Source organism: Cadophora gregata (genome assembly GCF_030347475.1).
Source record: "Cadophora gregata isolate MNR1 chromosome Unknown scaffold_3, whole genome shotgun sequence".
Lineage (NCBI taxonomy): Eukaryota > Fungi > Ascomycota > Leotiomycetes > Helotiales > Ploettnerulaceae > Cadophora > Cadophora gregata.
The window spans coordinates 2,853,494-2,875,086 of record NW_026695926.1 but is presented as its reverse complement, the minus strand read 5'-3'; the positions used below and the strand labels follow the sequence as shown (position 1 = coordinate 2,875,086).

Sequence of the window (21,593 nt, the reverse complement as noted above, 5' to 3'; positions counted from 1 at the left end):
AGAAGGCAGTGCTTTGCACTAGATCGTGCTGCTATCACCGTGAGAGAAATGTTGGACAGTGAGGACGACAGCCAAGTTATCAATTATCCTTAGATAAATGGCGGAGTACTATAGCAGAGCAGACATGATCTCTTTTTTGTGCCAAGTAATAACAAGTCCGCCGATTCTCGGCCTCAGTTTCACCTTTAGGTCCAGTCCTTCACCTTCTAACCTCTCATGTTCTGGTCACTTTCACCCACGCCAATTCCATAGCCGCTAAGCCTACGGAACAGATAAGGCTCAAGTTTAAAGCTGCAATGTCTAGTCAAATAAGAAGTTTTATCTCCATGTACAAGCACCCACGTTCTACGTCACGGTGATGCCTCTCTAAAATCATAACAAGCTTATGGTTTCTAATAGACTGGTCGCTTCACGGTCGGATTCATCCGCCTCATCGCGATCAGTCCGTGAGTTTTGCTGTTATAATCATTTTTTTGTTGATACAAAAGTTCCTCATTAGGTGAACATATTTTCGGATTTGTTTGGTTTGCCATTTTAGAGCGCCCATAAGCGAGCCCCTATTTATGTTTGTGTGGCGTGGGTAGCTAGACACCTGTGCAGAGAACACATTCAGTCTGAAGCCAATGCTACGCGTAGCATGAAACAAATCGTAACAACCGCAATAGCTTCGTCAAAAATGTTTCATGATACCAATTATGTTTTTGCAAATACGTTCGTAAAACTAGCACTGCTGCACATCGCAATCAAGTGGTCACATGTGTGGTCTCTAATTTGCAAGGTGTACTCAATGAAAGCAGAAGACCTCCAAAAGGAAAGTCTTCCCGACTCACATGATGGCATTGATTCTGGCAGTCTATCCACTTGTTTTTCGCAAAGAACCAAGAAGCGTTCTCATCAGTCGAGCTTTCTTCATAGAAGTCCGATGGAGGCAGTATGACGTGAGGCATGCAAGACCCCAATACCGGCCCCCGCCCTCCCCCCGATCCAGACTTAGTGTGAGCAAGGAGTATCATGTTTGGCCATAGACTAGACTAGAGGCTCTCAGATATTCAAAGTCATTGACGGTATTGTGAGTGCGGAATGGTGCTTCTGCTGCCGAGCAAGTCTGAGAAATCAACTTTGTCATAGTCGATTCCCTTCTTCCTCAAAGGGCCCGAGATCTCTTTTTGCCTTGAACGAATTCTTCGAGGGCCCGAGATGTTACGGTCAGCATGTACTTGACATGATTTGGTGCTTCATATGGTGCTGCCTTGGCCGGTTCAGATTGAGCATCGCTCTCAAATTCCATATAGTCATGGAAGAAGCCCACTTCTGTTGCCATTATTACAGCAAGCTCCCCACCTTTGTTGATGAACTCGTGCCAATCTTTCTCGTAAGCTTTTGAGCTATCAAAACAAGCTTTCTCATCAACAGCTCTTGGGCAAAGAGGGCCATGGGTCTTCATAAGATCGCGGGCAAACAACTGGAGCTTAGAGCCATCCATGGTTCCAGAGAAAGCAAGTTCGAGGCTGGCAGGACTGAGCCATCTTCCGCCCTCAACGCTGGATGCTCCATACATATCCATCATGAAATACATCGCTTCGTTCGCAAATTCCGGACTTCGAAGTCTGTCGCCTAACATCCAGAGTTCCTCTGCGCTTTCTTCGCTATGAATTTGACCCGAGTAGACCCAGCCCAGAAATGCAGCTACTTGGATTTTACTCTCTTCTGGTAATCGAATCACTCCCTCTGTGGCCTCCTTCAATCCTCCATAAAATGCTGCATCGAAGAACTCCGAGTAGAAGCATAAGACTGCTCTATGGCAAGTCATCAGATCTTCGTTGGGACTGACGAGGATATTGACAATCTCTGGACATTCCGAAACGCTATCTCGAATTAGCACTTGTTGTTATTGTAAGCGAGGATATGAGATCACAGTACTTACATGCAGGTCACCTTGCGACCGTGTTCTTGCATTCTCCACTTTCTTTGGCAAATTTCCCCTTCTTGATACTGGCAGTAGCTGCATTTACACTCAAAGTCGCCTGTCTTTGTGCTCAGCGCTTTGCTTTGGTATGTGGCTGCCATCTTGTCCCGAAGCTCTTAGCGTGGAAGATGGCCAAACTTGCTTTTCGTTCTCACAGAAGGTGTTGAATGGAGGAAAAATAAGCCTAATATGGAGTACCCTCTCCTGGTAGGAAGTCAACCAGAACACAGGAGACGCTGAGTTCGAGGTGAGCCGAAGAAGATAATGGGAGCGGTTCCAGAAGCGGGTCCTTCATTAGAAGTCCAAGAGTATGTTGAATGCGCAAGATGATGAGTTGAGATTCTCCGAAGATCTTAGGCTACTAATGTTGAGTCCAGTAGTCGAGATATTAATATTTAGGTGTTTGATTTGTGGCAAGTCGAGAGCTGATCGAGTTGGCCGATTCACCTCTTGTCTTGCCATGATAATGTAATGCGACTTGGCGTGTCGTTTGGTGCCGCTCCACTATTTACCACTAAAGAGACATTCAATCTTAACTACAGCAAAAACATGCTCACCAACTTGGAGAGTGCACCATCCCGTGAAAACGCAGATGTATGCTAATGTGCCAACCATTCATGCTCCCTTGCCTGCAACTGATAATCTACTTAGAGCTTTCCTTCCTTCCGCTTTGACTCAATAAGCTCTTCTACAGACATCCCAGATACCTCCTCAAGAAGCAGGTTCTGATTTTGATAGTAGTAGGTGCCAGCGCATCGTCATCTGTGAGATCTTGGGCGAAAGAAGCTCTGTCTGCCACCATGACATCAAAAACCAACTCGCCACCTTCGCATATAAATCTCCCCTGTCTTCACTTTTGATAGTCTTGGATTCTGAGGCTGGCGCATACTCCAAGGGTCTTTTGAACGCAACCAACTTCCGAATGTAAGTTCGTAGCTTCGAGCCCGTGGTTGTCACGGAGTATGCCAGCCTGGCTTCTTCTGCGAGAATTGACCGATTCTTGTCTCTTGCATACATACAAAACATGACTTCATTGGTGAACAGTTCGCTTGAGAAACGTTTCCCGTAAGCCCACAGTGTTTCCTGATGCAGGTTGCTGTACACTTTCCCTGTCTTTGCCCACAAAACGAATGTTGCAGTCGCCTCTGGGCCATTCTTCCGGAAGATTGAGAATATCGAATTGAGATTCTGAAAAGGGTCCATAACACGCATTGTCGAAGAATTTGGAGCAGAAAGCTAGGACAACGTGGCGCCACAATATGAACATTCTGCTTGCCGACAATGAGAGTGACTTGAGTGCTAGAAGCGGCTTCCCTTAAATTCGAGTTAGATACACCCTAATACTTGATTTAAGTATTACTCACAACTGGCAGACTTGAACACTGTGCAAACTCAATCGCTCGCCTCTTTCGCAGCTGCCAGGCACAATTGTACCGAAGATCCCGCCATACGCCTTTGAGCCTCGTATGTCACGCACTGAGATGCATATTCCTTTGTTCGAATAACCTTCTCGTTGAGACGCACTGACCCATCGAGAGCCATTTCATAATTGAGCCCAACTTCGCGAATGATAATGCCGAAAGCCTTTCTGTACGTAGATGTAATTAGTACGTCGAAGCGGACCTCGCAGATCGCAATACCAACAGAGGAGTTGGACACCCTGATGGTCTTACTCTAGAGAGTGACCGCAGATGTTTTGGAAGACGGGGGTTGAGAAAGATAAGTTGACCTGCAAATGTGAAAAGTAAACGCATGGAAGTACGTTCGCGCAGCTAGGAGCTCGCCTTCGTGCCTTCCCACACGGAAATAGCCATCTCTCATAAGCTAACACGCATACATACAGTCTATAGAGTTCAATCAGTGCTTCAATATGACTTTCAACAGCCTCAGCAGACATTCAGCGGGGAAGTCTAAAGCCTTTCAGTACAGAATAGAGATCTTCTAGTGGGTTGATACAAAAACAGTTTTGCTACTTTGAGACTTTGTAGAAACAGAATGTAGTACTTGGTCAGCACAGAAAGCGGATTTCGAGCAAGAAAATCCATTCAGAGCATCTTAATTCAGGTCATACTTTGTACAAAGTATGTTCGTGCTTTACTTCGCTTGATCCTGTTGTTTGAGAGTGGACCTCAGCCTGTTGGATCGGTCAGCGGGTCAGCCACCCAGCTTCATTTTGTCCTCGAAAAATTCCCATCCGTAGAACCTCCATCCACCGGCTCGGAACCAGATTTCCTCTGTAAAGAAGGTCTCTTAGCCCCAGCAGCATTACCAAAAGCCTTCGTCGCAGCTGACACTGCCTCACTACTCCCGGTACTCCTGTCCAGCCTTTTGCGTCTTTGGCTATTGTTCTGCGAGCCGTTGGCACTGCTTCTGCCAGAATTATCTCGTAAAGCCGTAACGAAGCTACCACTGGAATCATCTCTTTTCAGGCCATCGGAATCTTGAAGATCTCGGGGGCGAGGTAAACTTTTCAAAGAAGGTCGGTGTGGCAAGCCAGCGCCGGTTCTGGGATCGATTTTGGAGTAGGGTGATAGCTCTAGTCTCCGCGACTGAGCAAGTTCATCATCTTCTGCCTCCAAGCTATTATCCTTGCGGCTTTGCGGGCGAGCGTAGTTCATTGGTCTTCTGGGTATCTGGCCGGTTCTCATTCTTTGTGCAAGGGTTTCAGCGTCATCGCCAGGACGGAACGAAAATCCCATCTGCTGAGGTGACTCATTGGAAAGGATATCATAGTGGGATGCGTAAGACTCATTCAAAGACAAAGTTGATGGCTTTTTTGGTAATTTGCGTGTCGGAAGGTCAAGTTGCGGTTTTCTGAGCCCGACGCCAAGTCCTTTTGACAAAGCTCTTGGCGAGAAGGTCTCATTATGTGTATTTGTGCTTGATTCCGATTCCGTGGATGAACCAAAGTCAACTCCAAACTCTTCTTGTGCCCGTTGTTTCTCTGAAACTTTGAGCTGGTGATTTGTGAGAGCTGCAAGATCTATAGTCTCAGATTGGTTCTGTCCCGTTGGTTCTTCCATCTGTGCCGGCGAAGCATACAGTTGGAGTGTGCCTGTTGAAGCTCGTGGCTGGAGAATACGGGATGGAGGCTCACGTTCCTTGTCAACAGTTGACGGATCTTGAGGGTCGGTCTTGATTCTGGTCTTGAAGTATCTGTCGGCTACAGATGGTAAGCATATTGCCAGTATAAGTTTACAGCTGACATACCTCGATATCTGTGACTAGTAGAAGCATCGATTGGGGCATCTCCATTCGTACTTGAATGCTCTGTTCGAAGTCAGGGGATGTTCTCAAAGAAAAGGGGGAACTTACCTCTTGAACTACGAGCGACATGGCGCGCTTTGATCGTTCCAATATCCCTTCTGATGCTATCTCCCACTCTCTGCGCGCCATGAACTGTACTCTTACTCCTGGCGAGACTGACCTGCTCCAGTCCACCATCCGTCTTGCTCAGAAGGATCTCCAATTTCTTCATTTCGGCTTTGTAATCTTTCTCCTTAGTCTCCCATTGCGTAGCCAGCATCTCAAAATCCTTGATATCTTTGGTGTGGGTGTGCTTTAGCTCCTCGATAGTTTCTTCTCTCAGCCGCAACTCTATTCGGAGTTCATTATAAGCTTCTAGGACGTGCAATATGCAGCTATTGTACTCGACAGGGACAGATGTGGTTGAGCTTTGGTTCATCATGACAACTTTCAGCATCTCTGCCATCTGATCTCTTGAAGGCTCATCTATAGGACTGGTAAGCAAACATACGTTGAAATGAGGGTAAGTACAATTGTTCTAAGAAAGCAAAATGCACGTACGGTAGATGCTCTCAGGATCCTTGAGGCTGAAATAGGTATCAGGTGTCTGGGGAATTGGTGGTGTCGGAGGCCGCATACCAATATACGACGAAACGCGTGAGGTAGGTCGAAGGCGTGGTATTGGAGTTGAGACATTGCCATCTTCGCTGTCGACGACGCTTTCATCGACGGAAAAGCTGCTTGGGCGTTCGCCGACTGATGAACTTTGTGCTCTGCGTCCAAAAACGGGTCTCAACCAGTCTGCCATGGTGTTGTAGGTTGTTGATGTGGAAAGCAGATGCACACGTTGACAGTGTGAAGGAGATGAGCGAGATAAAGAAGGCAGGCGCGTTGGTGGGAGTCTTCTGATGTTGACCGGACATGGTAAGATTTTACAAGCGAGGCTACGATTTTGGGACTAATTGATGTCGTCTGTTTACTTGCAAGGTCAATATTGAATCAAAGCTAGCAAAAGTGATGACTTGGAAATCAAAATCAACCTGGATAATCATGAAAATAGACTAAAATCCAAAGAAATCATTGCTTTATTTTCGAATATGCTCGCAACTTCTGCCATTTCAAGCCGTAGTGCTCTGTACATGAGCAGAAGTGGCTGCAGAGATCACTTTTCTGACCTAGCAGTGGCAATAGTTCTATCGTGAGAGAAAGCTCTGGGCGCCAAGGTCATAGATGACCAAGTCCTGTCAAGCTGCTACCAGAAACCACTGGCAGAAGGAGGGCATTGACCGCCAGTCCTTTCAGCCCGTTTCAAATGTCGTCGAAAAGCAGAGACAATAAGGAATAGGCCTTAACACACCCTGCGGGGCTCTATCGATCCTCCGTGTTGCCTGCCGCAATGTGCAAGGCCATTGTATTGTGGCTCGCTCTCAAGTGCCCTAATCTTACATATCCCTTTGAGATCCCACGGGAGTGGAGTAGAGTAAAGTGGTAGAATAGACTGTGATTGCCTCGATTGAGTTGTTGAGTGAAGGAAGTCCTCTATGTACTGTAGAGCCATCCGCTCAATGGAAGAGATCCTCCGCCTTTTGTCTTCGTCGACCTCTGCCTTCCAAACGCTCGGAAAAGAGCTCTTTACCACTGTTGTCGCCCAAAGTAGCAGGAAACAACTCCTTGACACGAGCTGCACCTTTGATGTTGAATACTTGCGAAGGAGGTGCCATTGCCGTTCCACGAATGCTAAAACCCGAGGTTTCAGCCTCAGAGGCCTTTCCAGTGATTCTCGAAGCAAGTGATTCGCCTCGTGGGCGACTATCTGCACTGCCATCGGTGAGGGGTATTGGTATTCTGGCGAAGAGGTCGGCGGTATTGTCGGCCGGGTCAGAAGCATCCAGAGCATAGGAACGACGATGGCCAGGGCTGGACTTTGATGGGAAGAGCTCTTTCGGGGCAGCTGGGTCTCTCGACTTCGCCTTGATAGCTTGTGCTGCCTGTCGATTGGCTTCAGCGGCTGCAGCTTGACGGCGTCTTCTCTCTACGATCCGATCCTCGACCAAGTCCTGGTTTCCATCTCTGTCACGGAGTGGAGATGCACTTCTATTTCTCAGCCGCCCACTACCTCGAGCCTCGCGCTCAGGAAATAGCTCTCTCTCGCGTCTTGGGGCCCGTGGCCGTCGCGACTCGCCGCTGGAGGATGAATTATTGCGATTGTGGTTTCCACCCGAACGCTGTGCCCTTGAAGCCTCGTCATCATCGTACAGAGAAGCGTCAAAATCAGCATTGCGCTCTCTATTTTGTTGCTCCTCGTCATCGTAGCGCTGGCTCCGATATCCTCCATCGTCACGGTCTCGATAAGTTCTTGGTCCTCTGGTGTTCCGCTTGCGACGCTCCGCCGGATCATACTCGGGATTGAAGAGATAGAATCGACTTCGCTCTCGAGCGCCAGCTTGCTTACGATCTCCAACCACAGCCAATCTGACTTCTAGACGTGTATCGGGGTGCTGAGGAAAGGCCTTGGCAGGAATGGTCTGCAGAAGCGGAATCTGCGAGACATCCTTGATCTCGACCGAAGAAAATGCCACCAGCGCCGCCTTCGCAGTATCCTCAGTATCGTAGATTAGGTTTGCCGATGTATCATCAATCCACTCGACGTGTACAGGTCGCTGCTCTGTGTAGTACTCGGTTGCAAAGGCTCGGATGTCTTTGGTTGTGAGATTATCCAAACCGCGAAGATGAACCTTGTGGGGAGCGAGTTCGTGGGCGTTCGAATCGGAGGTATCGTTGGGGGTATTCAATATTGGTTGAGGCTCTTGCAGACCAGACTGTGCAATATGTCAGCTTTGCGCAAATGATGTTGAGGTGGGTTGGAGCGCACGAAGGACGTAGTATCTGGAAGAATCTCGACGTCTGGGATACCCAGGTCGTCGGTCAACCCCATGTCGATGTCCATCTCAATATCCATGTCGAGTGTAGACATTCTGAAGGTGTATGGGAGTTGATTTGGTGTTGCTGTGGTGGTTGCTGTGAGCTGTCCAGTTTATTAAGTACTCCTGGCGTTGAATTCAAGTAATAAAAGAATGGGGGAAATTAGTGAATGACCAAGTGAAAAGCAAGTATGGAAAGAGCGCGTCACTTCAATCCACAATCATGAAGTGTCAAATCCGAATTAAGAGTCTTTGGAGTCGGAGAAGTAGTGGTGGAGTTGGGAATGATGAGGCTGTGATGAAGCTTCCTGCACTGTGGTGCAACCAAGCAACCTTGGCGTCGAGAAAGCCGGGGGACACTCTAGCGTACTACCGTAGTGTGTTTTGCAGGACAGACGTGCTAGATAACAGGGCTTGAAAATTTTCCAACGCGACATGTTCGATCTTATATATTATGATGGTGAAAGTCTAGATTTGGAGAAGTTTCTATGAAATTTCCAAGTCAAGGAAATTGGTACCGTTAGGAACATGCCTAGCTAGCTAGGTACCCAAGTAGTGAACTGTCTCGGTTAATGCATGCAGGTCGTGTTTACTTCGAGCTTGCCACCTTCCAGGACTTGCCAAACTTATGTAACATAATGGTTCACCGCAACAACATTAACCTGGAGAATTCTAGAAAAGTACAGGAATCAATTCAGACGTTAGCCGCAAATTCTCTGATTTAAGAAATCAATCACCTGGGTCACACGATTTAGGATCTAGTTTATCACATTGCAAGAAAGTACTGACCATTGAGAAAAGATTCCATTGTAAAGCCGAATCTTTTGTTTCAAGACAGACAGTGTGGAGATACGTATTGGATGAAAAGAAGCACACCAGGTCCTTCCGTGTGTCAGAATACGCATCATGAAAGTTGATGCTTCAAGTCACTCTCGTTGACGAGACGGAGACGCCATAAAACCAAACCAGACCGAAACACTGATACACAAATGCCGCGAGGCCACCAAGTATACATGTCCACCAATTTTGAGTCTCGAAGACTGGAAGTACACGCCACGAATAGAGAAGAACCAGGAGATATTCGCAAACCACCAACGCCATGACCACCATTCTGGAACTCCGATCGAAGAAACACATGAGAAGAGTATGATACATCCACCAACTCCATGACAAATTTGGATCTCAAGAAACAAAAAGCTGTCCAAGGAAAGAAGATAATATACAATCGCCAACCACCAACTCCAGAAACAACCAAGTTCCATCAAAATGTAAAGCCACCGCCGAAACCCACCTAAGCAGAGTTGTTGGCCTTGCTCTCTTGAGAACAAGTGACCAAATTGCGACCCTCCCAGGTGTCAATACGCTCATCCCACTGAGCCTTCTCACGACCATACCTGTTCCAGTAGTTACGGGCAGCGCCTTCAGTGCGAAAGATGTTAAAGGACTGGAGTTGTTCAGCCATGACACTGAAGAGATTCATGTCCATCAAAGGCTTGATATTGAGATCTCCAGTGACTTCCTTGTTTCGTTGCTGGACGACGAGGAAGTAGAGGGCATCATGCTCATACTGAACCCATTTGGCACCCTTCTTGCTGGTGATGTTCTGGATATCAGGGCAAGGTGGAAGAGATCTGAGGGCAGGTCGAATGAGTTCAGACGGACGCTTTGAAGCAGTGATTGGTTGCTTTCCAGAAGTTGTTGGATGAACCTTCTTAGCGTAAGTGCGAGCCTTCTTGACCTTCTTGGCCTTGTTTGGTTGAGTGGCTGGCTTGAATGGACGATCAACGACAAAATCTTCATCATCACCATCGTAAGAATCTTCAGTACGAGCTCTCTTGTTCTTGGAGTAAGAAGACTCATGAATGAAATCCTCCTCATCATCAGACTCAATGTAGGAGCGCTTGTTGCTTGCAAATGACGAACTTGACGACTTTGGCTTAATTGGAGAAGACTTCGGCTTGGTCGATTTTCGCTTGATCGCCTTAGGCTTGACTGCCTTGGGCTTTGATGACTTGCCATCGGCTGAAGGACGTAAGTGACGTGGTGGAGGGGGACCAGAAACCAAGAACTTTCCGCTCAAGCTTGGGTGATAGCGAGGAGGAGATGAGATTCTCTCCTTTGAATGCTCATTGACGGTAGTGATAGCTAGAATCATGTCAATAAGCACTTTTGAGGCTGGAAGGGGAGAGATTTACCGGATGGGGCCTTCCGAGCGATACCATTCATAACATAGTACTTGTGAACAACAGCGAGTGGGAGATCATCTTCCCCAAGCCTGATATCCATCTCATCATCGTCCTCAAGTGAAATCGGGCAGGACTTGGAGCAGGGAATGAACTCATCATCTTGCTCGATGGAAGGAAGACGGGCATCGGGAGGAGGATAGTATCCATAAAGCTCCTGGAAAGCACGAATCTCCCCAGTTCGGGTAAGGGACTTGTCAGAGTACTGCTTGCGGGAAGTCCACTCGTAAGGATTGGTGTACATTGAAGACATTGTGAGAATGTGTTTGAGGAATGAGGGAAGATGTTTTATTTGTGTTTGTGTGTGTCTTTGAAGCTTTGAAAGAACAAACGACAGGAAGAATTGAAGAAAGGAAGAAGGGAGGAGGGAGGAGGGAGAAATCTTCTTTTGTAGCCCAATGCTGTCCAGCAGCTGGCGACGAGAAGTTCTCGCAGCCATCTTGCCATTGCGTTGTGCTCCTATTGTGAGTCCTGATATTGTGAAATGGACGTGGGTCCGTATGGGGGCAGATGACGTGGAGATCCTATTGTTCTCAGCCAAAAACCTTCAAAAAGAAGCTCGCTTAGAGCGGGTAGGACTTTTTGGGTTGCATTTCTCCAGATTCGGGGTTTGATGAGAATTTTGTGCAATCAAGCTCTTTAGGAGCATTTGGATGATTATGAGAGGCTTCAGTGTAGCAACAGAACTTCGAATCATGCGTGGTGGTGAGTGATAAGAGGTTGAGGTTTGCTTTGAGGAGCCCAAGAGATGTCAACAAAGGTGAACGGATGGTCAGCCGAGCGCAATGACTGCTCGTAGTAATTGTATCTAAGATCAAGGCCAATTCTAGTGCGACAAAATCGATCAAGGAATAGTTTTTGGACTTTCTGGACTTCCTGATATATTCATGTGACATCGTGATGGGGTCCATGTTGTGGTTGGCGCAGTTGTTACAGAATTGTAGAACACTATGCTGTCTTAGTATTGCAATCTTCAAACGTGTGAGCGAAATGATATCGATGATTGGATAGAGAGAAGTAACGACAGTTAAATATAAGGTCGTTGTCGCTGGCGTGCCCGCGATAAGCCTAATGCTCTCGATTGACCTCATATTTGTTCGAGAAAGTTGGTACTAAATACGTCACCAGGACCATGATTAGAAGCCAAATTTTAGAGTTCAGGCTATTTTAACGACGTGTCGACAAGATTCTGTACAGGCTGATGGGGAGGGCTTGGTATGCCTCATCACCTCAACGCAGGCTGGCCATGGTGTTGAGGACTTCGTTTCTTGGCATCACTTCCAAATACTCAGCCGAAGTGATCACCGTAGGCTTTGAGGTGACTTCCTACTTTGACTTATATGCTATCAGTTTCGAGGAATCCATCCCAGAAATGAGTATGACTGAGCGTGCTCTCCGAAGATGTTGGCTCCAATACTGTAACGAGACTTCACGACCTTTTCACCCTTCCCCATCGAGTGGTGGAGTTGGGTGCTTCGCTCTATTTTGCAGAGTCCCATATACCCGTCAAGACTGTTCATCAGGAGATTTCGCCAGTATTGACAATTTGTCTGACAAGTTGACGAACCCAAGACTTCACCCTCTCTGATCTGCTGCAAATATAATACTCTTTACGAAATCCCGAAGAAACTTGGACACTCAATGAAGAGAACGAGCTCGATGTGAGATCATCGGCAGTTATATATTTTGGCTGGGATAACCGCACAAAACCCCGACCGCCGAGAAGCCAGTCGAGGTCTCCGTCAAGACTTGAGAAGCCCTTAATATTTAAACCACAGATGGCTCCACGACACCTGCAGTGTTATTCTCTGTAGATTAGAGAATGGTCTTCAAGGAGTCTTGAAGACGTCTTGACGATAGTGATCGAGCTTGAAGTTGGGATGTGGATTCTACTCGCCCATGTTAACCCAAACCGAACCCACACGAGTATAGGGTGCAGCGAATGCTAGTGCAGAGACAGTTTTCTTAAACACACTATGCGCTCGCCATAAATACTTGGATGTAACTGCATCAAATGTGACCTCGCTGAGGTTCAGTGGCTGGACTGCAAAGTGCCGCCCCCACATACAGCCTTCCGACATGATCAAACCTCTTCGAGTTTTTGAGGTCGAGTGAAGAGCTGCACCAAACTTTCACGACAGGAACAGAGGCAAATTTCTGTGCATTGTTGCCCTATGTTGTCTCGAAATACAAAACTTTTCCACCCATATCCATATTCATAGATCATAACTCATAAATCATTCAGTACCAGGTATACCCATGTTCCAACTCCATACATGCAAACAAAACAAGCAACAAAACAATCCAGACCCACTCACTCAATCGCTCAATCCAAGCACGAACCCAAAACCCAAAGCTCAATACTCAAAACCCCAAAATCAAACCTCAGAACCAAAGATTCACAACGCACCATCCCACCAGTCTTCTCCATTTAATCTACCTTCTAAACAGTCTCATAAACCTCGACCTCGGCTTCTGGGGCTCCTGATACATTTGTACCGGATAATAAGGCGTAATAGGAAACTGTCCACCCTGTGGAATCGCATTCCTTCCCCATCTATGCTCGGGAATCTCACCCAGCTTCGTGCTATCTGACGCGAACGACATGAACGATTTGCGCTTATCAGCTTTGGATACTCGGACTTGCAGTCTCTGCACAGGTGGCGGTGACAGATCAGGTATAAATGCTTCTGGGATGGAGCTGGGGGAAGAAAGTTGAGATTGGTAAGGAGGTGGCGGTGGTGACCTGCGGGTTGCTGAAGCAGGACGGGGAATTGCGGGCGGTGCTGGGAGAGCGAGAGGCTTAGGAGAGCTTCGCTGTTTGGGAGTTGAGGATCCAGAGGATCTTGAATCTGTGGATGACTTCCTGCTAGCTTTGGGACGGATCCATCCCTCTGGTGTCGCTGGCCCAAGAGGCGTGCTAGAAATAGATAACTCGGGAGCACTTTTCGAGCGGGTATGAGGACGCTTCGAGTGCCCTAACGATGAAGTGACGCTTTTCTGTTTACGACGGTGAGTGGCTGAAGCTTTGTGGCCTGTCCTATGGGGACTGAGCGGGAGAGCGAGGGAGGAACGAGAGAGACGGTAGGAGAGTTGTTGGAAAGTGGTAATGGCTTCCAACCGAGAGGAGTTGGAGAGGTTGAGGAGCACTTGGTAGTCTGTTGGACTAGAGCGACCTTTAGTGAAGCGCTCGATTACGGAGACGAAGCCGGCATTGAGACGGAACATGATTGCTTGGAGGGAGGAGCGAGCTTCGGCTGGGATAAGTTAGTAACGTGATCCATGTGACTTGTTGGATGTAGACAAAAACCCTCTCCACGAAATTGACATTTGCAGATATGATGGCTATGCACTTGTTGACCATGCATATTAAAGCGAACATCTCTTTTCTCGGAATCAAATGATCTGATATGAAATGTGACAAGGCTGAGCGTTGTGCAATTGATGAATGCTTACCATCGCCTTCCGCAAACCCAGGTCCATATCGATTCAAGTCCTTCCCGTAAGCATTCTTGACTTCTGTCCGACTCTTCTTCAAAGACTTGCTCAATTGTGTTTCCGCAGTCTTACTCGACTGATCAATAGGTATATGACCATTCTTTCTCCTCTTCCTCTGAGCCTTAATAATTCCAATTCCACGAGCAAAAGCGTCTAAAAGAGACGAGACCGCTCCATGGAATTCACCCATTTTGAGCGTCGATTACAAACTGAGACGATGTGTACTTGAGAGGCATATGAATCTGAATTGGCAGCGGGAGTTGGTAGTCTCGCAGCCTTGCTGGTTGAGATATGTGGGCGAAAAGCAGGATGGAACAGATGCAACAGGGCGAGAACAGCAAATGCAGCATATAATAGAGAACTCCAGAATGACCGTGAAAGAGAAGAGGAAATGAGGCTTGCAGTCTTTGACTTCGAGCAAAGTTAAGGTTGAGGACTTCGTGGGATTTAAGTTCACAATGGTTCTTGCTTAAGCGCCGTGGAAGGTCGCCCCGCGTCTAGTGCAACCAGCGAGGTGATCCAATCAACACAATAGAGCAGTCTGGATCACGAGCAGCTTTGACCTGACCTGCATGAGGATGACTGGAACGCGGGGCCTCGCTTGAAGCTTGCTCAAGCAAATGGGAAAATGTGAATATCCTCTCGTCTTCTGTTTGGTGTGCCTCATTCTCCAAGCTGTGGTTTCTGATCCAATCTTTTGGTTGCCCCATGCAACTTGCACATTCTGCAGCTTCTCCAGCCTTGCAAGCGAGAGAAATATCCTCAAGCGAAGGATCCTCTTCGAATGATGACTCTGAATAGTGGGCCTCCTGCAGTCAAACCTCGTCGTTGATTAACGAAAGGTGACTCGATGAAAAAGTTGCATAAAGTTCGAAGCAGTCTGCTCACTTTGGCCCCGTCCAGTGTCTAAGCTCAGAATTTGATGTCGAATAGGACGAGCCGGAGAAGCTACCGCGGCTCGAGACTCCAAATCTACCAGCACATGTTGAGCTGTTCATGCAGGTCCTCGCCGTTCACAGAAAAGCTTGGATGGGGCGGCACAGAAATGGATATCACATGACTCGAAGCATGAGAAACCGTCGAAAATCTGGGTTTAACAGCAGAGATTGCAAAGATCAACCATCTTGGCTAGCCGACTGGGAACAACTGCGTGATAGCATCGATAGAGCTTCGAGGTCAAGACAATCCAGCTGTATCGGTCACGTGGAGATATCCCGGATGGCGTTCGTCGTTCGCGTTTTGGACGACGAGGCTTTGGGCCGAATCAATTCATCAAATGTCCCATTGCAACAAGTACATTGGCCGTCACCTCGCGGCAGCAACATGCGTACGAATTATTCCTCCCATGGCTCCAAGACCTCAAAGAAGCTGGGCGGAAGGTCCAGTCCGAAAATTACGCAAAATCGCAGCGCAAACGTGGGGGAGGATCCATCCAGAATCCGATCCCTGCTAATATCATTACCTATCGTGACCTCAGACCAGCCATGTCGCACATTTTCATCGCTGTCACCACTTTCTGGGAGATGAAATCCGAACCTGGCTTTTTGAGCTGAGACTTCCACCAGACCCAGATGCATCTCAGCGAGCACATAAGCAAGGCAGGCCAGGCTCTTATCTGAGTCGGTTACACGAAGGCCCGATTCGGAATCATTTGAGTGCGCAACAGCCACCCAGCGGTCTTAGAACGGCACTGATAAGTGAAGATCAACCTAACAGCTTTCAAGGGGTCCAGATAACCCGCCAGGGACAGGGCAACCGGAGACGAGTGGAAGTGTCTTCCGGAAACGCCCCCCTTTTATTCAGACACTGCCGCCCGTTGGACATCGATCACGTTGAAGCTGCATCTAGACGTGGCGGTTGACTGGGCCAGCTGGTATTTGATATTCGGACGACTTCTCGACCACCTATCCACTTCAGCTATCTCACTTCTGTTTCGTGTGTTTCTCCTGCACAACCTTTTTCGCCCTTATCTCTTGATCATTTCATTTCTTGGCTGGTCTTGTACGAGTGACTTTGAATCTTGGCCTCCTTGCCTCCCTCCCGGAAAGCTGTTCCTGTTCCGCGACAAAAAGCAAAGGATGACAGAAGGTAATTGACTGTCTTGTGCCACCCCGCGGGAGATAGACCAGGCCTCTTGTCAATTTTGTCATACTAGCTTCGCCTCCCGTGGGGTGAGATAGAGATATGGCTGTATTTTTCGGCCTTACTCACTTTTGTTTCGTTCTCGGGGTGCTTGCTCTCAACAACAGCCAGGAGAGAGGGCGCCCCAGCCTTCCATAGGCAGGGTGTCACCCGGATCATCTTCTTGCCATGACGGATAATTAGAAAGAGCGTTGTGATGGGATGGCGAAGCTCGGCGACGCGTTCCCATACGCTGCAGATGCATTATTTAATGCTATGGTGACAACCGCGCACGTTGCGTGATTCGTGAGCCCGATTGCACTCATGCAGGGCTCAAGCCTGGTCTGATAGGCCCGCTGCCAAACCGTTACTTGCTCGCGCAAGGCGGGAGCATGTTTGCGCCAGAGTGTCGGTAAGAGAATGCTTGGGCACATGTGAAATGCTCTAATCTTCTTTCCTGTCTGTCTATTTCTGCTTGCCCTGTCTCGGGACTGTGACGGCCCAATTCCAAATTCACATGCCAAGTTTCGGATCAACTTTGACAGCCGGGATGTCTACGGAGTATGGGTGAGCCGTCCGTGATTCCCCGACCTTGAGGATATGCCTGCTATCCTCATGCGTATGCTCCTTTATCTTTTCATGCGACTATTTGTGTTCATTGATTCTAGCATTGCGACTTCTTCCAGCGTTTCCCTTTAGATGTGGCGCCATACTTATCTTGCAGTGTTGCAGATTGCTGCAGGAGATGATTGTTTGTACGACCCTACCCAATCACATAGCACGGACTTTTGTGTCCAGGGACGAATCGGGACTTCCAATCTGATAGTAGGGAACATGCCTGTACCACAGTCTCACCGACAAGAAGGTACCGAAGTATTGTATTACTTGCATAGCAAAGATAAGCATCCTGCTATGAACACAATTGTACCACATGTCAAGATATCATTTTCCACTTCAATTCTGTCACTTTCAGATGAGGCTGGATGGAGATCCCGGACGATCCTATGAGAAGCATCAAATTGACGATGCGAAGATGGGACGAATCGCCGATCAGAACGGGTTTCTAGAACAGAGCTCATCTCGTGGCAATTAACTAGCGCCAGCGGCGATGAAAAGGCAATTTTCACCAGAACCACTCACTCTCTTTGGCAATTGGTATGGCTGTGTCTGAGCTGGAAGGTTAGCTGCATTTCCCAACCAACTATTCATGGCATTGCATTTTTGCATTTCGTGAGGCCCCCCACCTTGCCTTTCTGATTCTGTCGTTGGATTTCAATACAGAAAAAGGAAGATGCTTGCAAGAGGCTGCTTCGTGAGATATTCATCTCTTTCGCGTGTGGGAGGAGTTTGACGACCTTCTCGACTGGGACAATGTCTGAGCACTTTCCCGTTGGCGTGGGGGCTTTCGTTACTCAAAGTTGACATACTTGGTGAAATGGTGACGAACATGACGGCTGGAAACAGATACAGTACCTTATTAGTAGTGGTTTGGAGTCGATGATGTTCGAGTGGAGCTTTTGGAAGTAGTCGTAGGTAGTCAGCCCCAGGAACCAAGCCCCAGGCTACGCTGCGGATCGTCCCGTTCCCACTACCACCGCTAGTACCGAAGCTGCGAAGGTGATGGATGCTTGCCAGGTCATCCAGGCATGTAGGCAGATATGACATGCCACGATGTTCCTTTTTCTCTAGATCCCGGCGATCACTAGTCATAGATTTTGCAACGAACTTGCTTGGGGACGGCCGCTCCGGTACAGCCTCTTGACGTGAGCACTTTTGAGAGGTTGACTGTACGACGTGCCTGTACACGGGAACGGGAGATTCCATACGTACGGAGGTAGTTGGGCATGTACCTTGTACCTTTCGAACCAAGAATTGCACAATCGATTGGAAGGGTACATCTTCACATGCCTACTGCTGCAATGGAACGGGGCTCCAACAAACACAGTCTGCAGGCGGGACGGGACTGGCTGGTGGTATGATTAGCATGCTGGAACACACTGCATATGTTTCGACACAGTCATCTCTTATGATAAGGGACTTGGAGGCAAGTATATGGAACAGCGGTACGAGAATCGCTCTAGTAGAGGACAGGCGGTGGAATTATTTGGGCTGTGGTTCCAACGTGCGAGCGGATGCAGGAAATGTGTAGTGCAGGTGCAGTCATACTGCAAAGTACGGCCACTGGGCTGCGATATACTGCGGGAATGTGCCGCCGGCAGTCCCCTGACTGAGTTGTGCCATCGCGCCATCGTGCCACACCAGCTCGTCCTCTTCCTCTTCCTCTTCCTCTTCCTCTTCCTCTTCCTCTTCCTCTTCCTCTTCCTCTTCCTCTTCCTCTTACTCCCACCCTTGCCACCCCTGATCTCTTATCTCTGGCAAACCACAGGGCGGCATTCCACCAACCCAAGCCCAGAGATCCAGCACGGTGTTGCTTTTTGCTGCCAGACGAGGGCAGGGCAGGGCAGGGCAGGGCAGGGCAGGGCAATAATGGAGAACGACTCAGGCTTTACTTGGGTGGGCAGCAGTGGAGCTGCTGCTGCTGTTGCTGCAGAAGTGCGAGTACCTTCGTAGGTGATCCGCTCCACCTCCACGCTCTCATCCTCACACACCAGCTCCATCCTCGATACCGCTCCACCACCACAGCGCAGACACCCTGTCCCATACCTCCCATCCCTCCTCTCACACCTCTTTTACTGATAAACTTGCATCAAGACCTTAAACATCGCCCGCACCTCTTTCCACCCCCGTTGCACGCCATGTACCATATCGGCCAGCGCGAGCCTTGCTCCCGCCAAAACCCTTCTCCTACCCGCCCTCTTGTAAAGTATTCGACTCGCTCGCTGCCAGTCCTATCCTCGATGCCAGCCACCACTCACTTCTCCCCCTCCTCCTAGCTGAGAGACAGAGATACGAGAACAAGTCCCAGAGAAAGGCCCAACAGGCTGTCCCTTGACACCCAGATCCTAAACTCCAGGAACCCGCTCCGGTCCCATTTCTTAGAGTTTGGCTACGGCGCGTCTGGGTGTGCCGACCCCCACCACATCCCACCCCCCATACCTAGGTACCCAAGGTCCCCAATCTGCATTTATCAGAGATCCACTCCCCAGCAAAACTCTTCAACACTTACGACCACCTAAAACTTCCCAGTCCCTACCGATTGACCCTTCATGTATTCCATTGCCCTTTGGAGCCATCGATTCGGAAAAACTGGCTACCATGAGCAGCATGTTCTCTCCTCCGCGTCGTGAGAAGGCCAGAGCCAACGACTCAGATCTGCCACAAGGAGGCTGTCGCTACATTATGTTGCACCCAGAGGTCAAAGGACTGCGTTGTGCCTGTGTGGGTTTTGCCTTGAGTCGAGCAATTCCTGCAGGAAGTACTTGCGATTGTGGACATCAAGCATGTTATCATATCTCTGAGAAGGAGTGTGCATCGGTCGGACGGCGGGAGTTGGAAGCTTTGAGGAAGAAGATCGATATGCTCGAGGAGGAACTGGACAGGGAGAGAAGCGGTGAAAGAGGTGGCCTCGTGGATCGCCTCGGTCGCTTGGAAGAGCTTGTGGATAGGACCAGAGGAGAAACTGAGACAGAGTTCAAGAGCGTCTACCGAGCTCAGAGCAGCTTATTCCATCAGATAGGAACTTTGAACAAACGAACGCCATATTACGAGGACCATATCGAAGCTCTGGAGGATGGTGTACAAGAAATTCGAAACCACCTGGAAGAAATGGACGATGCATCCATGCGGCTTGAGGATAAGGTCGACGCTCTGGAAAAGTCAACATCGCTTGATACCACCATGGTCAGTCGACGGAGGAAGGCTTCGACACCGCCTTCTTTGAGCATGGAAAATAACACGGAATACTCTGCCAAGTCCGAGGAGTCTGATATCAGTCCTAGTCCAACACTACGAGAGTCTCGCTTCCCTTTACATCTCGTGATGGCCGACGAGGCATCACGTATTCGATCGTTCCGTGAGAGGGTGTCTTCTGTTGGATCCGGTTCTCAGTCCTGGACAGTTCATGTGTCGCTTCTTCCTACTTCAGCACAACCATTTCCGTTTGAGAAGGATACTGCTGCGTACAAACGCTGTCTTTCTAGAGGTACGAGAACTCGTGATTTTCTTTCTTCATCCAACTGCGATCCTTCGACTTTATCATCAAACCATAATGCTTACATCCCGCAGGTCTTCATCAAGTCCTCGTAGTTCCAGATACCGACAGTCTTTCTTTCAAAAATGCCGTCGACGAGACTTTCGGGGAAATCATTCACGGGCGTCCCTGGCACCCACTTGTTGCCAGACTATGTGATGCAAAGAACCTGAGAGGCCTTCCAATGCTCCGCCAACTTGACGACTACTTGATCGGAAGCAGCTACGACGCCGAATTCCTGCAACAAAACTGCGCCGTCAACGATGAAAGCGGCAAGATCCTCGACTTGTACATCGCCATGGCCCACGACACAATCTCATGGGCGGAGCTGAGAGACGTCACTCCCTTCAAGCCTGGACTCGAAGCTTCATGGACATATGACCCATTACTCGACGGCCCTTCTCTCGAGGCTGAAGCCCATGATCCAGACACGAGTCGTCCCGCCGCAGGCGATATCATCACGGCGTGGTCACCATCACTGAAGCGAAACGCCTCGGAAATATCACGAGCCCCCAGCTTTGGCTCCGCAGAATCCGAAGGTACTCGACCAAAAATACCACGGTGCACGGCGGATGCTAACATGGAGATGCTCGGAAGACGAGTTGAGAAAGTCTGATGGAGGAGTGATGATTCGAGCGATGAGATGATCAACATTATTAGACTGTGTTATATTTTGGGGAGGAATTCTGCTTGTCTGTTTTCGAGCTACGCTTTCCATGTTCATGATGACATTACTTGCAAACTGGGGGCGTATAGAGATGGCGTATAGATGGAGAATACCTTACAATACCAGAGACGGTTAGAGATGGCGTTCGGGGCGCTTTCATGTAGCGTAGCGTTTTATTTGAGCGATTCAAGAGTTTCTACTGTGGCATTGTTTGGTGACTTACGTTTTGAGTTTTGAATAGAATGTGTTGATTATCTAGAAGCCATAGTGTTCATAATCCAAGTTTGCTTTGAGAGATGCGTAGTATCTGGCCTGGATCCTCAATCGTAAGACCCTTTTCTATGTCTTGAGATTGCGTAAAAACGTCGACTGTATTCATAAGCACGACAGTTGACGCTATAGATAAAAGAACACCGACTTTTATTAGATAGCACTCGGGATCCTCAGAAGCGAATAGAGCAATAGTCAATACCTTACACCAAGGCACCTCTTGAATATTAGAAGTGGAAGTCGCCTGATAAGATAATGACATGGCATTTCTCTGGCAGAATTGAGTTATACACTCGTGTTATCACGTAATAGTTGATGGAATGCTGCACCAACATGAAAAGGTTGCCGACTAGTTCTGAATTTCCTATTTGGGATATGCCGAAGACATGTCGGTAGTTGACTCTAGGTTACACAAGTGATCAGCCGAAATAAATGAATACCTGTCTACCCAACTCAAAATCTACTGGTAGAATAGCCGTTCAATTATCATTTTAACTACAATTACTACAGA

The 21,593-nt window shown here is 48.4% G+C and overlaps 7 protein-coding genes across 7 annotated transcripts; 1 reads left to right on the top strand and 6 right to left on the bottom strand.

Moving 5' to 3' along the window:
- Window positions 1–985: 985 nt before the first annotated feature.
- ONS95_009471 (uncharacterized protein) lies at window positions 986–2,312 on the bottom strand. The gene is made up of 2 exons (XM_058503070.1): window positions 1,925–2,312; window positions 986–1,865 (listed from the first exon to the last, which is right to left on the bottom strand). Exons 1-2 carry the CDS (start codon window positions 2,065–2,067, stop codon window positions 1,145–1,147), a joined length of 864 nt encoding a protein of 287 aa, XP_058362004.1. The 5' UTR covers window positions 2,068–2,312; the 3' UTR covers window positions 986–1,144.
- A 365-nt stretch (window positions 2,313–2,677) lies between these two features.
- Window positions 2,678–3,178, bottom strand: ONS95_009470 (uncharacterized protein; the record flags this gene model as incomplete). Its single annotated transcript, XM_058503069.1, has 1 exon — window positions 2,678–3,178. The coding sequence occupies one exon, from the start codon at window positions 3,176–3,178 to the stop codon at window positions 2,678–2,680; it is 501 nt and encodes a 166-aa protein (XP_058362003.1).
- A 956-nt stretch (window positions 3,179–4,134) lies between these two features.
- On the bottom strand, window positions 4,135–6,020 carry ONS95_009469 (uncharacterized protein; the record flags this gene model as incomplete). Its single annotated transcript, XM_058503068.1, has 4 exons — window positions 4,135–5,129; window positions 5,177–5,236; window positions 5,282–5,698; window positions 5,774–6,020. 4 exons carry the CDS (start codon window positions 6,018–6,020, stop codon window positions 4,135–4,137), a joined length of 1,719 nt encoding a protein of 572 aa, XP_058362002.1.
- Window positions 6,021–6,774: 754 nt separating this feature from the next.
- Window positions 6,775–8,186, bottom strand: ONS95_009468 (uncharacterized protein; the record flags this gene model as incomplete). The annotated part of the gene is made up of 2 exons (XM_058503067.1): window positions 6,775–8,031; window positions 8,085–8,186. The coding sequence occupies 2 exons, from the start codon at window positions 8,184–8,186 to the stop codon at window positions 6,775–6,777; spliced, it is 1,359 nt and encodes a 452-aa protein (XP_058362001.1).
- A 1,103-nt stretch (window positions 8,187–9,289) lies between these two features.
- On the bottom strand, window positions 9,290–10,629 carry ONS95_009467 (uncharacterized protein; the record flags this gene model as incomplete). The annotated part of the gene is made up of 2 exons (XM_058503066.1): window positions 9,290–10,278; window positions 10,329–10,629. The coding sequence occupies 2 exons, from the start codon at window positions 10,627–10,629 to the stop codon at window positions 9,425–9,427; spliced, it is 1,155 nt and encodes a 384-aa protein (XP_058362000.1). The 3' UTR covers window positions 9,290–9,424.
- Window positions 10,630–12,812: 2,183 nt separating this feature from the next.
- On the bottom strand, window positions 12,813–14,064 carry ONS95_009466 (uncharacterized protein; the record flags this gene model as incomplete). Its single annotated transcript, XM_058503065.1, has 2 exons — window positions 12,813–13,633; window positions 13,833–14,064. 2 exons carry the CDS (start codon window positions 14,062–14,064, stop codon window positions 12,813–12,815), a joined length of 1,053 nt encoding a protein of 350 aa, XP_058361999.1.
- A 5,147-nt stretch (window positions 14,065–19,211) lies between these two features.
- On the top strand, window positions 19,212–20,761 carry ONS95_009465 (uncharacterized protein; the record flags this gene model as incomplete). Its single annotated transcript, XM_058503064.1, has 2 exons — window positions 19,212–20,097; window positions 20,181–20,761. The coding sequence occupies 2 exons, from the start codon at window positions 19,212–19,214 to the stop codon at window positions 20,759–20,761; spliced, it is 1,467 nt and encodes a 488-aa protein (XP_058361998.1).
- Window positions 20,762–21,593: the final 832 nt, after the last annotated feature.